The 13,729-nt window shown below is 47.7% G+C and overlaps 1 protein-coding gene across 3 annotated transcripts in view; it reads right to left on the bottom strand.

Moving 5' to 3' along the window:
• UNK (unk zinc finger) overlaps positions 1 to 13,729 on the bottom strand; it is a 40,661-nt gene that overhangs the window by 8,430 nt on the left and 18,502 nt on the right. For all 3 annotated transcript variants that reach the window (XM_081272381.1, XM_081272382.1, XM_081272380.1), the window contains exons 2-9: positions 8,457 to 8,666; positions 7,178 to 7,354; positions 6,934 to 7,064; positions 6,255 to 6,390; positions 5,565 to 5,682; positions 4,073 to 4,157; positions 1,052 to 1,194; positions 473 to 673 (exon numbers count right to left, since the gene is read on the bottom strand). In XM_081272381.1, coding sequence (XP_081128507.1) covers positions 473 to 673; positions 1,052 to 1,194; positions 4,073 to 4,157; positions 5,565 to 5,682; positions 6,255 to 6,390; positions 6,934 to 7,064; positions 7,178 to 7,354; positions 8,457 to 8,666 — 1,201 coding nt within the window. The remainder of the gene's footprint in view (positions 1 to 472; positions 674 to 1,051; positions 1,195 to 4,072; positions 4,158 to 5,564; positions 5,683 to 6,254; positions 6,391 to 6,933; positions 7,065 to 7,177; positions 7,355 to 8,456; positions 8,667 to 13,729) is intronic.

The following is a 13,729-nucleotide window of genomic DNA, read 5'->3' as shown; positions in this document are numbered from 1 at the left end:
CACCAGGGGCAAGTGGTGATGGCAGATTCCTGTTATTTGCCATGTATCCCTTTAACATCCCCCCCTCCCCCATACACACATTCCTTCCATTATTCTAAGCTGGGAGCTGCCCCTCTCCACCCAGATAAGCCCAGGTTTCTCTCTAGGTCCAGTCAGAGACCCACCCCTGTCCCACCCTCAGGCCCTGCCATAGCAGGAAAAGGACTGAGCTCTGATGGAATTCCTACTCCTTTACTGACTAGCTCTGTGGCCCTAGAGAAGCTGCACAGACTTTAAAGCCTTCCTGTCCTTGGTTGGGAATCGACATTACTCACTCTTATTGGTTCTGAAAAGGCTGAGGTCAGAGAATCCTACCTCCCAAGCATCCTTCCCAGAGTGTGGCCAGGCCTCTCCTCCAAGTTTCCCTCAACTCAGGCAGGAGAAGGCCAAGCTCACTGGGCTTAAGTATCCTGTCACCCTGCTTATCCCTTACCTGGCATTTGAAAGTTTTCAGGTACTCGGCTCCCACCTGGTCTTCCCTCTCGAAGCCAGGAGCTTTCTTGTAGCTGCCAGGGGCTAGGCCAGCCTCCCCAGGAAAGACGAGACCTTCCAGGTTTGGTGGCTTCCTACCAGGGCCCGGTGGGGAGCCACACAGGTTGGATGGGCTGCCCAGGCTGCTGCTCCTGCAGAGGAGCTGCAGAGGATGGGGAGCTGGTGGGCATGATGCAGGCTAGGGACATGGTCCACCCTTCATCCCCACCTCAAAGTCAGTCTTAAGCAAGGGGCTCAGTTCCATTTCCATCTGCCAATAAGTACTCAAAAACCCTGAGCCTCATGGGGGACTTGGAGGGGAGGAGTGACAGAAGGCTCTGTCTCAGCCCTATCCAAGCTAATCAGCACCAAGGCTGTGCTGCCCCACTTTGACAGGACCCTGGGACAGAAAAGGCAGAACCATTTGTCCAGAGGACAAATGTCAGGGTCTCCTCCCAAGCACAGGCTTGGGGAGCATGAGAGGCAGGAATAGCTCCTGGGCAGGCACAGTGCCCACCCATTCCCCAGGACAGGCACGTACAGCGCTGAGGTCGGGGGCATGCGGGCTGGAGGGGCTCACAGGCACCGAGTCTCCAGCAGCAGATGGCATGTACAAGATGGGACCTGGCTGGGTGGGGCTGGACACAGCTGAGGAAGGCTGCAGGTCGTCACTTAGGGGTGGCTCTGTAAAAGAAGGACAGGGGTCAGCAGGCTACTGAGCTAGCTCAGTCCCATGCTATCTTCTTCTTCTTTTAATATTTTTTTTTTTAGTTGTCAATGGACTTTACTTTTTTATATGCTATGATGAGAATTGAACCCAGTGGCTCACACATGCTAGGCACTCCACCACTGAACCTCAACCCCAGCCCACATGCTATCTTCTGCATCTCCCTGCACCTAAGAAGAAGGTTCCTATATCATTTCCATCGAGACTGAGTCTTCGCACTTGCTATGTGCCAGATGTGGTGCCAGCACTTTGCATTAACTGTGAAGCTCTATAGTGACCACAAAACACAGGATTATTAATGTCTCCACTTTATAGATAAGGAAACTGGGCTAAATCTACCAAGGTGACAGAGCTAAGAACTGAGATGTGATCCTTCCTATTCAGCACTTCTCTTTGGTATAGATCAGCAGGCACTCTATCACTGAAAAAACTTATTATTATTATTTTTTTAAGTCCTGGGGATGGAACCCAGAGTCTCATGCATGCTCAGCAGGCACTCTACCACTGAGCTATACATCCCCAGCTCCTCTCTGTGGTATCTCAATTGCAGTCTCAACAGGGACCATCTCTGCACTCCAAATATGCTTCTCTCTCCCAAGGGCTTTGGTTTATTCTTCACTCTTAATATTTTTAGGTGTAGATGGATACAACACAATGCCTTTATTTTTATGTGGTGTTGAGGATCGAACCCGGGTCCTGCCCGTGCTAGGAGTGCTCTACTGCTGAGCCACAATCCCAGCCCAATATTCTTCACTCTTAACAGGGCTGTCACCCCTTGCTTCCTCTCTGAGACTGGAGTGGTGGCCTGGAGTAAAACGTATCTGTGCTGTCCCACACACAGCCACAAGGCACCTGTAGCTACAGCTACTGAGCACTCGAAATGGGTTGGTCGGATCTGAAATGTACTGCAAGTATTAAAATATATATCAGGTGCTAGTTGGGAGGCTGAGGCAGGAAAGGCCAGCCTGGACAACTCAGAGAGACCCTGTTTCAAAATAAAAAATAAAGAGGGCTGGGGTTGTAGCTCGGTGGTGGAGCGCTTGCCTCAAACGTGTGGGGCCCTGGGTTCGATCCTCAGCACCACATAAAAATAAAGACATTGTGACAATCCACAACAACAAAATAAACAAACAAATAAATAAATAGAGGATGCCAGGCACAGTAGTGCATAAATCCCAGTAGCTCTGAAGGCTGAGGCAGGGGGATTGCAAGTTTAAGGTCAGCCTCAGCAACTTAGCAAGTTACAGCAACTTAAAGAGACCCTATCTTAAAAAAATAAAAATAAAAATGGGTGCAGATGTATCTCAGTGGTAAAATATCTCTGGGTTCAATTCCCAGTTAGAAAAAAAAAAAAAGAGCAGGAGATGGTGATAGAGCACCCCTGGGTTTAATCTCTAATATGGCCAAAAAATAAATAAATAGGGGCTGGGGTTGTGGCTCAGTAGCAGAGTGCTTGCATCAAATGTGAGGCACCGGGCTCGATCCTTAGCACCACATACAAATAAATAAACAAAATAAAGGATATCGTGGCCATTCCATCTATAACTAAACAATAATTTTAAAAAGATATTAAAAAGAGGGACTGGGATTGTGGCTCAGTGGTAGAGTGCTTGCCTCATGTGTGAGGCACTGGATTCAATTCTCAGCACCACATATAAACAAATGAATAAAATAGAGGTCCATCAACACTAAAATAAATATAAAAAAAAAAATATTAAGGGCTGGGGATGTGGCTCAAGCGGTAGCACGCTTGTCTGGCATGCATGCGGCCCGGGTTTGATCCTCAGCACCACATATAAACAAAGATGTTGTGTCTGCCAAGAACTAAATATTAAAAAAATAATAATAATAATTAAAAAATAAAAAGGCGCATGGGTCTGGAGATGTGGCTCGAGCGGTAGCACGCTCGCCTGGCATGCGTGCGGCCTGGGATCGATCCTCAGCACCACATACAAATAAAGACGTTGTGTCCGCCGAAAACTAAAAAATAAATATTAAAAATTCTCTCTCTTTAAAATAAATAAATAAATAAATAAAATAAATAGAATAAAAATCAGAAGTCCAAGACTTAGTAAAAAAAATTTTTTTTATTTCTTGATTGAACCCACCAGGGGTGCTTTACCACTGAGGTACATCCCCAGCCCTTTTAAACTTTTATTTTAAGACAGGGTCTTTCTAAGTTGCTGAGGCTGGCCTCGAATTTATAATTCTCCTGTCTTAGCCTCCAGAGTGGCTGGGATTACACATATATACCACCACACTTGGCAAAAAGTAAAATATCTTGATTCATTTTTTATACTGATTACCTATTAAAAAGGGAACATTTTGTGTCAGGTTACCTAAAAATGTTAAAATCAATTTAACCTGTTTTCTTTGCTTATCTTAGTATGTTACTCAGAACTTTTAAATGACATACAGGGCCACATTATATTCAGATTGGGTAGCTTTGTCCTACAGGACTGAGCACAGCTCAGTAGAGAAGAGGTTCAAGTTCCATTAATGATGTCTGTCATGGGTGACATGGGGTGGCTGGTGAAACCTACCAACTTGGATACGGGAAACATAGTACCTTACTTTTCCTAGGACTGCCAGTACCAACCAAGGGGGTGGTTCCTATAGTCTCTGTCTCATGACCTTGGAAGTTCCAGGTTTTAAGGCCAGTTCCAAAAGGGCAAGGTAATGGGACTTTCGGTGAGAACAGGGCCTGCTGCTGGCAAATAAGGACTCCTGTGCATGGCCTGCTGCCAGGTGCTGGTCCTTTGCCTGAGCCTGAGCAGAGGGTTAGAGGAGGGGAGGAAAGAGAGGGTACTGCCCAGGGCAATGGGAACAGCATACGTTCTACATGAGCAAAGGCGCAGAAAGGTCCTCGGGGACAGCTCCCTGACTGCTGCATGTCATTGCACTTGGTGGATTTGTAGATCTGGAAGAGACAAAGCAGAGCAGAGACCAGTCAGACTCAGCCAAGAGTAAAAGGCAGGCTCCCACTCCTTGAATAGGATAGACTAGCTTGGGCCTCTCTCCACCAATCTCTTACTCAAACTCCTGCACCTAGAAAGTATAGCCCTCTGTCACCCCCACTGCCACCAATGTCCTCCTTGGTCCATCCAGCCTCATGAAGGCACTGGCTCTACTCCTGATCTTGACCAGGGCTATGCTTTTAAGTATGCCAACACCTGAAGCAGCACACAGCCACTCCCAATGTGCCCTCTGCCTGGGTACCCTGGGTTGTGGTCTGTACTGGCCCTAACCTCCCATTCTGCTGTCTACAGCAGCAACATGAGGTCATCTCTGTCTCAGAGTCTCCCTCAAGGTGTCCTGGCTTCCATGGACCCAATGGCAGGGACAGCATGTGCCTCTTTGTTGCATAAGACATAGGAACAGGGCTGGGTTGTGGCTCAGCGGTAGAGCACTGGTCTCTCACATGTGAGACCCTGGATTCGATCCTCAGCACCATATAAAAATAAATAAACAATATAAAGATATTGTGCCCAGGGCTGGGGATGTGGCTCAAGCAGTAGCGCGCTCGCCTGGCATGCGTGCGGCCTGGGTTCGATCCTCAGCACCACATACCAACAAAGATGTTGTGTCCGCCGAGAACTAAAAAATAAATATTAAAAATTCTCTCTCTCTCACTCTCTCTTTAAAAAAAAAAAAAAAAAAGATATTGTGCCCATATATAACTAAAAAATATTAAAAAAAAAAAAAAAGACATAGGAACAGGGTTGGTATAGCACAGTGGCAGAGCACTTGCCTGGCATGTGCAAGGCCCTGGATTCGATCCTTAGCACCATCTACACACAAAATAAAGGCATTCTGTTCATCTATAACTACAAAAAAAAATTTAAAAAATAAAGTAAATCTAAAAAACAAAACAAAACAAATCAAAACAAAAACATAGGAACACTGACAAGGCCCAGGTGGGCAGGGGAACTGTGTTAGGGAGTTGCTGTCTCCTATGCTCTGACCTGGGACAAGACAGCTAGAAGGGGCTTTTTCATTTTTTAAATCCTAGTGTCACTGGATTATAATCACAATGAGTGGCATAAAACCCAGAATGGTTAGGCCATCATACTTAGCCCATATCCCCCCTGTCAAGCAACCTCCGAAACAAACTGAAGTAGAAATCTGTAACAGGTGGATGGGCTCAGAACAAGAGAAGCAGCATGCTCAGGAGTCAGGCTTTTGCAGGCTCTGCCTGAGGATCCCTCTTTCAGGTTGGTACCAGCAGCTGCCTTCACCCTCTTTTGTCTCTTTCCTGGCTTCTGAAGGGATATGCTAACAATCCATGGTCCCTCAAAAGACTTCAGTCCCCAACCTAAGGACACACCTCTGGGTGGAACTGCTGCTCTGTGCGGGTATGGCAATACTGGCAGGCATCTCCGTTCTCACACTTGCCGGGATCTCCCCACTCGTCCCCATGTTTGACATTTGGACAAGGAGACGACCTGGTCCGACAAAGGAAGGGTCAGATGGAGGGAAAAAGACGATGAGATCAGGGCCTAGAAGGTGCCATTTGGATACCTGCTCTGGGCCCCTCTGGTATCCCTGCCTTACAGGGGCAGGTGCAGAAATGGAAAAGACCAACTGCAGAGTGAAGGCCTCACTAGTGCCAACAGCCAGGTTGATCCTCCAGCCCAGACTGGCTGCATCACCAAGGAGGGCCCTGTATGCTCCCCTTGGCTAGGAGCTGAGCCCACACCAGCCTGAGGAGAATTATGCCATAGCCATGACCACACTTCCCATACTGTGGCCTGGCCCTGCTCTAGCTCACACCCTGCAGGCCCAGAAATGGATGGGCCTCAAACTGATCAGGGTTTTTATTCATGCAAGAGCTGGTCTAGGCTCCCACTGTTCAGCCATTCATATTAGTCCCTCCCCTAAATCTGAGTCCTATGACCCTGTAATCCCCAGGACTGGCCTCCCCATCTTCCTGAGAGCCACAGTGGTAGCAGCCTCAGCCATGATCCCTTCCCTGCCACTCCTCCCTCCCGTGGCTGGCCTCCTGGGGCCAAAGGACCTGTATTTGTGCTTCCGGGGGCTCCGCCGCCGGTCCTTGCTGTTGTGGTAGTAGGGACAGGCATAGCCCTGGCGGCACAGCCGCGGGGGCTTCTTGCACGGCTCCGTCTTATAGTTCCCCAGCACATAAGCGGTCTCTGCACAGGGGGCCAGAGGGCAGGGGTCAGGGAGTGGAGCTGGAACACCCAAGAACAGGAGGAGTCGAGTGGAGGGAAGGAAAGGAGAAGCCACTGGGAAAGGGTAGTGGAGCTGAGGTTCCCATGACAGGTATGAGCAGGCACCTCCTTACAGGCCATGGGTACACTGAAGAGGTCAAAGCCAAGGCTGAGAGTCCAATTAGCTAAGCAGGACACTACCCCTCACTGGAGACACTCACAACTCACAGGGCTTAAAGGGCTCCCCTTGAGTGCGGAGAACACATGCACGTGTACTTACATATGTGCATGAAAGCCTGAAGTATCTTGGGAACACGGTGTATCTGGGAAAGTCCCTATAAGTGCCTTTTGAATCGCAGGTATGAGGGATGAGAGGGCAGGGTGGTTCCCAGAAGAGTTGGTAGCTTTGGTTGGAAAAGGTAGTAGGTAATTGTGAATTGAGTTCTTAGGGCAGCTATGGGCAGCAAAGGGGAGGGGGAAGAAGTCTTGCTGGAGGGAGCATGGCCACTTGTGTGGCGCCTATACCTTGCCAGCGAGGCTCCTCACTGAGGATTTTTTCTATCATTGCATGGCTTGCAGCCCCAGAAGACTGGCCTTCTATGCTGCTCTCTACTGTGGTCTGGCCATTCTGCAAGGCTTCCATGGCCTGGAGCTCCCTGGAAGAGGAAAGGAGAGGGTTGGGAAGAGGCATGAGAGCAGGAAACAGTACCATCCATTCTTTACAGTCACCACAAGTAGCCACCAGACCCCAGACCAGTACCTAGCCCACCTGATGTCATAGACAGGGGAGCGGAGGTCATGGGGCCCGTGGGCAAAAGCACAGTGCAGGCCGTTCTTGGTGCAGTTGCCTTTTGAGTCGGTCTCGTGAATGCAGATTCCAGTTTTATAGTAACGAAGGTGGTACCTGCGCTCAGTGTCTCCTGTGGTCCTGTGCAGGAATGGGCACCTGGAACACAGTAGTAGAAGTTACTCAGCTTTGTCCTTTGCAGCCTGGGCTGCTTTCCTCGACCCTACCCTTCCCCCAACCATTGAAATATTGTCCCATGACTCAGAGGGGCAGTGACAGTTGCTCAAGGAGAAAGGCAACAATGAGCTCTCCTGCTACCATGGCTCCACCACTTGAGTGCTATGGCCTGGATGGTCCAATAGACCTGGTGTCCCTAAGCTGCCTGCAGAACAAACACCGTCCAGACTAGGGAATCTCAGAGAAATAATCAATCTTTGAGGCAGCCCCTCACATCCTGAGTGCTTCAATAGGCCCAGAAGAGGGACAGCAAGCCTCCGACCTTTGTGAGAAAGAGAGACTGAGAGGCAGGGATGGTATGGTAGGCTGTATCCCCCTGGTGCCTCCCATCAGTCTCTGCAAGTTGAGACACGACAAAGCACGGCCAGTGAATATTCCCTTTGGGGATATATTTGTCATTACTAATAACTTTCTTTTTCAATAAGAGGGATCAAACTCAAGGGTGCTCTACCAATGAACTACATCCCCAGGTCTCACTAAGTTGCTAAGGCTGGCTTCAAACTTGTGATCCTCCTGTTTTAGTTTCCTGAGTGGCTTGGAGTATAATCGCGTGCCACCATGCCTGGCTAGCAGTGTACTGTTCCTTTAGAGAAATCCGTGGAATGTTTAGGGTAAACAAATCAGGGAACTAGAGAGGCTCTCTAAACTGCCAGCCCTCGTGAGAACTGTGCAAGATGTAGTGGGTGGTGGAGGGATAGGGAGAAGGTCTGTGAGATCTGCAGGGGAGGATGAAAGAAGACACTGGGAGCCACCTGGGTTCAAATGTGGCCCCTTAGGCCTATGGAAGATAGACTTATTTTGGATTTCTGTAAAGTAGGAAAAGAAAAACAGAAAGCTCCCCATCCCCTATACCCTCAGGATGGCAGAGTTTGAACCCAGGTTTAAGATACAAGAAGGCAGGCTGGGTCCAGATAATTCTTCCCAAAGCAGCCTCTGACTGGTGTTACAGAATCTGCCTGGCCTAGTCTTAGGGCAGCTGACTGATGAGATCTGGAGCTCCTCTGAGGGCAGGCTGGGCACTCACTCGTCGCCCTCTGGACAGAGGCCTGTTGCCTCGTCGTACTTGGTGCAGTAGACGTCAGGACTATAGTTGAAGGTGCCGTCACGACGGCGAATGGACCGGCGGCGCCGCTGGTTCACGAAGTGCCAGTGGAAACAGGTGTAGGGCCGATGCTGCGTACATTTGTGTTGCACAAAGAGTGGGCACTGCTCCGTACGGAACTCCTTCAGGTACCTGTAGAGAGAGACTGTGTGGAACAGGCCGGAAGCAAAGAGTGCTTCCCAAAAGAAGTTAGCCGAGTCCCCTGAGTGCCCTGCTCTGGGGTGCCAGTTCCATTAGCACACACCAGAAGAGGCCCAAGGCTGAGGTTGGACTTCAGCGTTTAGATCTGTTCCAACATCCAGGTCCCGAGTCAGCCTGAAAAGCAGGAACCATAGGCCACAGGGCCCTTTGGCAGTTAGCTGGCTGTGATCCTGAGTAGCAGCTTGGGGAGCCCTCCCCAAAGTTTCCCAGGTTGAGCCACCAATCATAGGAAAGGGCTATACAAGAGAACTGTGAGAGCCTCTTCCACACTTCCTGCAGGTCCCTGCTGCCCACACCAATTTGCCAATTCCCAGAAGCCTCCCCTGTTCCACCAGCAGGGCTGGTTTTAGGCACTAAGGGGAAGAATCTGCAGAAAAGCACATAGGGAAGGGCAGCTTTGGAACTGAAAGCCCGGATCAGAAGATGTCCCTCTGGACTACTGATTACTGTCCCAGAGATGTTTGCTGGCACTGGCTGGGTAGGTGTTTACGAAAAAGCTCACAGTGGCATTCTAAAGATACCCTCTCTCTCAGTCTGGCCTGTCCCTAGTAGTCTGACAAAGGAGGACCTGCAGCAGCTGAGGTCATGTACATCCTTGAGATTTATGGGCTGTCTGTCCACCTGGGTTCCTAGCACTTCATATAATTCTCCTCTGCCCAGTGTGTAAGACAACACCAACTTTTTCCCACAACCCACCCAGTGGAGGACCCCAGACCCACTTACCCACTTACAGAAAATACTGTTCTTCTGTGTTCTTGTTCATTACCTATGATCAGGTTGGGTTTTTCTTAGACTGGGGGCCTTGTGAGGGGGTGATGAGTGTAGTTCCTGTTATTTATTCTCTCATGTCTAACAGGCCACATGTCTAAATGCCTTGAGAGAGGGCATTTGGTGCCAGTGAGGAAGATGGTTGCAGAAGACTCAAGAGGTTGTGTGCAGAAGGGAGTGTGGCAGGAAGAACAGCCTCATAGGAATCTACTGCTTGGGCTCTGAGCAGAGCCTGGATCTGAAGGGCATGAAACAGCAACTCTTGTCCAGATCCTTGGGGCTTTACTATTCTGTCCAGAAGGAAGGGAAGGGTGGGCAGGTCCAGGACCGGGACTAATCAGGTAAGTTTTCTGTGCTGGGCACCATGGCATTAACCTGTAACAATCCCATGACTCAGGAGGCCGAGGCAGGAGGATCACAAGTTTGAGGCCAGCCTCAGCAACTTAGCAAGACCCTCAGCAATTTAGCAAGACCCTGTCTAAAAACAAAAAATAAAAAGAACTTGGGCTGAGGATGTGGCTCAAGTGGTAGCGCGCTTGCCTGGCATGCGTGCAACCCGGGTTCGATCCTCAGCACCACATACAAAGATGTTGTGTCCGACAAAAACTAAAATAAATAAATAAATATTAAAAAATTCTCTCTATCTCTCTCACTCTTTAAAAATAAATAAATAAATAAAAAAGAACTAAGGATGGGGCTGGGGGTATAGCTCAGTGGCAGAGTGCTTGCCTAGTATGTATGAGGCACTGGGTTTGATCCTCAGCTCTGCATATAGATAAATAAAGGTCCATCAACAACTAAAAAAATTTAAAAAGAAAAAATAATTGGGGATGTAGATCAGAAGTAAAGAGCACCTAGGTTCAATCTCCAATTAAAAAAAAAAGACCTCTACCCCATGTGAGGCAAGTACTCCACTGAGCTACCCTAGTCCAATAGGTTTTCTTTGAAACTAATGAAAAGTACTGAAATTTTTCCCAGTCTTCAAGTGTGAAGTGTCTTATTTCTGTGTCAGGGGGCAGGCGGAGGGGTTTGATGCTCCTAAGGAACACAGATAGCAAAGTAAGAGGTAGTGGAGACTCCAAAGCCCTGCCATTCATTTAGCACATATTTAATGGGCACTTCCTGGGTGTAGGCACAATGGTAAGCAAGGGGGACACTAAGGAGCAGGTTCTTGTCCTTTAGAAAGCTCACATTTTTATGGAACATGCACTCAAGTAAAAGGTGAAACCAATCAAGTGTGGAAAGAGTTATGAGGGCAGTTTGTTCAGGGTGCTTTGTGAACTCAAAAGGAGGATCCTTGACCCAGGCTGCAATGGGAAAGAGTAAGGAAAAGAGCAGAGCTAGTGTATAAAGAATTCAGGAAAGGTGTTTTAGGCAAAGGAAACAGTACGAGCTCAGAAACTGACTGCTTTCAAGAGTTCCAAGTTCCTCTGTGGAATGTGGGTGAAGCAGAGGAATTGGAAAAGGGAAATGAGATAGAGGTGGGGTGCAGGAAGCAAACTTTAGGAATTTCAGGGGCCCTAGGTATATTCTGAGACACTGGACAGAAATCTGGAAGGTTCCCTAAGGGCCTGATGCACTCCTGGCCCCTATGGCATTTGAATGAAAGGTCTTTCTTCTGTTTCCCTGTCCTTTTGGTTAGACAGAAAAGCTGTGCCCTCATGCTGCATGTAGGTATCAAGTTCTGACCCCGAGTCAAGGCACACATCCCCAGATTACTATTTCAATTCCTCTCCTGGCAAATACATATTCTTTTTGACTCTTTTGACCCTCTAGGAAACAAATTCAGGAGGTAACAGGTAGAAAACAGGGAAGAGAGGAACTTTCATGAAAGGAAGAAGCTGAACCCAAAGCCAGGAGCAGAGAATGAAGGGGCACTTTGGATTGGCAGATTAAGTACAGGATATCCAGTTAAACTGGAACTTCAGACAAAAGACAAATAATTTTCTAACATAAGTATGTCTTTGGGGCTGGGGATGTGGCTCAAGCGGTAGCGCGCTCGCCTGGTGTGCGTGCGGCCCGGGTTCGATCCTCAGCACCACATACCAAAGATGTTGTGTCCGTCGAGAACTAAGAAATAAATATTAAAAAAAAAAATAAGTATGTCTCACATATTTCACAAGACATACTTAAGACATGATCTGGTAGCTCAGGAGACTGAGGCAGGAGGACTGCAAATTCAAAGTCAGCTTCAGCAACTTAGCAAGGCCCTATCTCAAAATATAAAAAGAGATGAGGATGTGGCTTGATGGTTAAGTGTCCCTGGATTCAATCCCTGATGCTATTTAAAAAAAAAAAAAAAAAAAAAAAAAATCTGGGCTGAAGACATAGATCAGTGGTAGAGTGCTTTGTCTAGCAAATGTGAGGCCCTGCTCTGGTTATAATTCCTGGCAAAATACATACACCCCCCCACAAAGGGTGGGGCAGGTGGGTTGGGTTGATCCATCGCTTATCTGAAATTCCAAATCTAGCTGCAGTCTGGTTTTATTGTTGTTTTTGAGACAGGGTCTTGCTATATTGCTCAGGCAGGCCTGAACTCCTAGGACTCAAAGCAATCCTCCTGCCTCAGCCTCCCAAGAAACTGGAAATGCAGGAACACACCACCTTGTCTGCTAAATTCCTATATTTTTACTTATTGTACCCAGTAAAGTCGGTGTCAGTGTGCCTGTCAAAGAACAGGACAAGGGAAGAATCTAAGATGTGGTCCCTGATCTTGAGCAGTTTGTCCTCCTAAAGAAGAGGTCCCTGATGAGGCTGGGGTTGTGGCTCAGTGGTGGAGGGAGCACTTGCCTAGCATGTGAGGCACTGGGTTCAATCCTCAATACCACCCAAAAATAAATAAACAAGCGCCAGGCGCAGTGACACAAGCCTGTAATCCCAGCAGTTCCAGAGACTGAGAAAGGAGGATCGCAAGTTGAAAGCCAGTATCAGCAACGGTGAAGCACTAAGCAATTCAGTAAGGCTCTGTTCTCTAAATAAAATACAAAATGGGGCTGGGGATGTTGAGTGCCCCTGAGTTCAATCCCTGGTACCCCCAAACAAACAAATAAATAAAAGCTGTTGTGTCCATCTACAACAACAACAAAAAATTAAACAAGAGGTCCCTGAGGGCAACAGCGACACCTAGGGAGCCTGCTTACTTGCGGCATATGTCACAGTGCCACGTGCAGTCAGGCTCCACAGGACTTTGTCAGGAGTACCACAGATAAGGACAGACACTGAGGCAACATATTACCTCATTGTAAGCCTCTTTATTTCCATTCCCACTGCCACTGTCCCAGGTCAAAAAACTGGTCTCCTGGTCTCTGGTCTCCCTTGTCCAGTGTGCACTGCACAGTGCTCATTATTCTTCCTAGAGTACAAATTTAATTCTATCATTAAAGCCTTCAGCCCCTTCCAGGACCCACTGAATACACACCAACTATTTAGCCTGAAGTTCCAGGCCCCACACGTCCAGCTCAATTCCCTTTTCCAGCATCATCTTCTTGGATTCCTCACCACCATCCAATGAATGAATGGAACCTTGGTGTCTTGCAAGCAGACCTTTCATTTTCCTGCCTTTGCTCATGTCCCCTTGCTTACCTGTAGAAACCATTCAAGGCTAAATTTCGTGGTCACGTATCTTCTGATGCTACCAACTCCGTAATGCCCTCCTGGACCTTCCACCTAACTCATTATCTCTAGCTAACGGCTATCACAGCACTTTTTCTTTTCTCCTTCCTTCCTTTTTATTTTTTATTTACAGACAGGGTCTTGCTAAGTTAAGAGGCTGTCCTCGAACTTGCAATTCTCCTGCCTCATCTTCACAATTACAGGCATGGGCCACCACGCAAGCTTCTTAAGACATTCTCATGGCCTCAATCCTGTTGTGAATATTAATAATGTAAACATTTTTCTTTGCAGGCTAAGCATCCTTCATCTGAAATGCATGAAACCAAAAGCATTTTAGATTTTTTGAATTTTGGAATATCTGTATATAATACATAATGAGCTACTGAGGGATGGAAGCCAAATCTGAACACAAAATTTAGGTTTCATATACACCTTGAGATGTACACAAACTGAAGACAATTTTACAGAATATTTTCTGTATCCCTGTATTTTGACCAGAGCCCACCATGTGAGGTTAGGTGTGAAATTTTCCACTTGTGATGTGGGGTGCTCAATGCTCAAAAAAACTTTATACTACTAGATTATATATTCCTTAATAGCAAGCTTGTATAAAC

This window comes from Spermophilus citellus, assembly GCF_964194105.1.
Source record: "Spermophilus citellus genome assembly, chromosome: 17".
NCBI classification, from domain to species: Eukaryota; Metazoa; Chordata; class Mammalia; order Rodentia; family Sciuridae; genus Spermophilus; species Spermophilus citellus.
The sequence above is the reverse complement of the archived record's forward strand: the minus strand, read 5'-3'. Positions and strand labels throughout refer to the sequence as shown.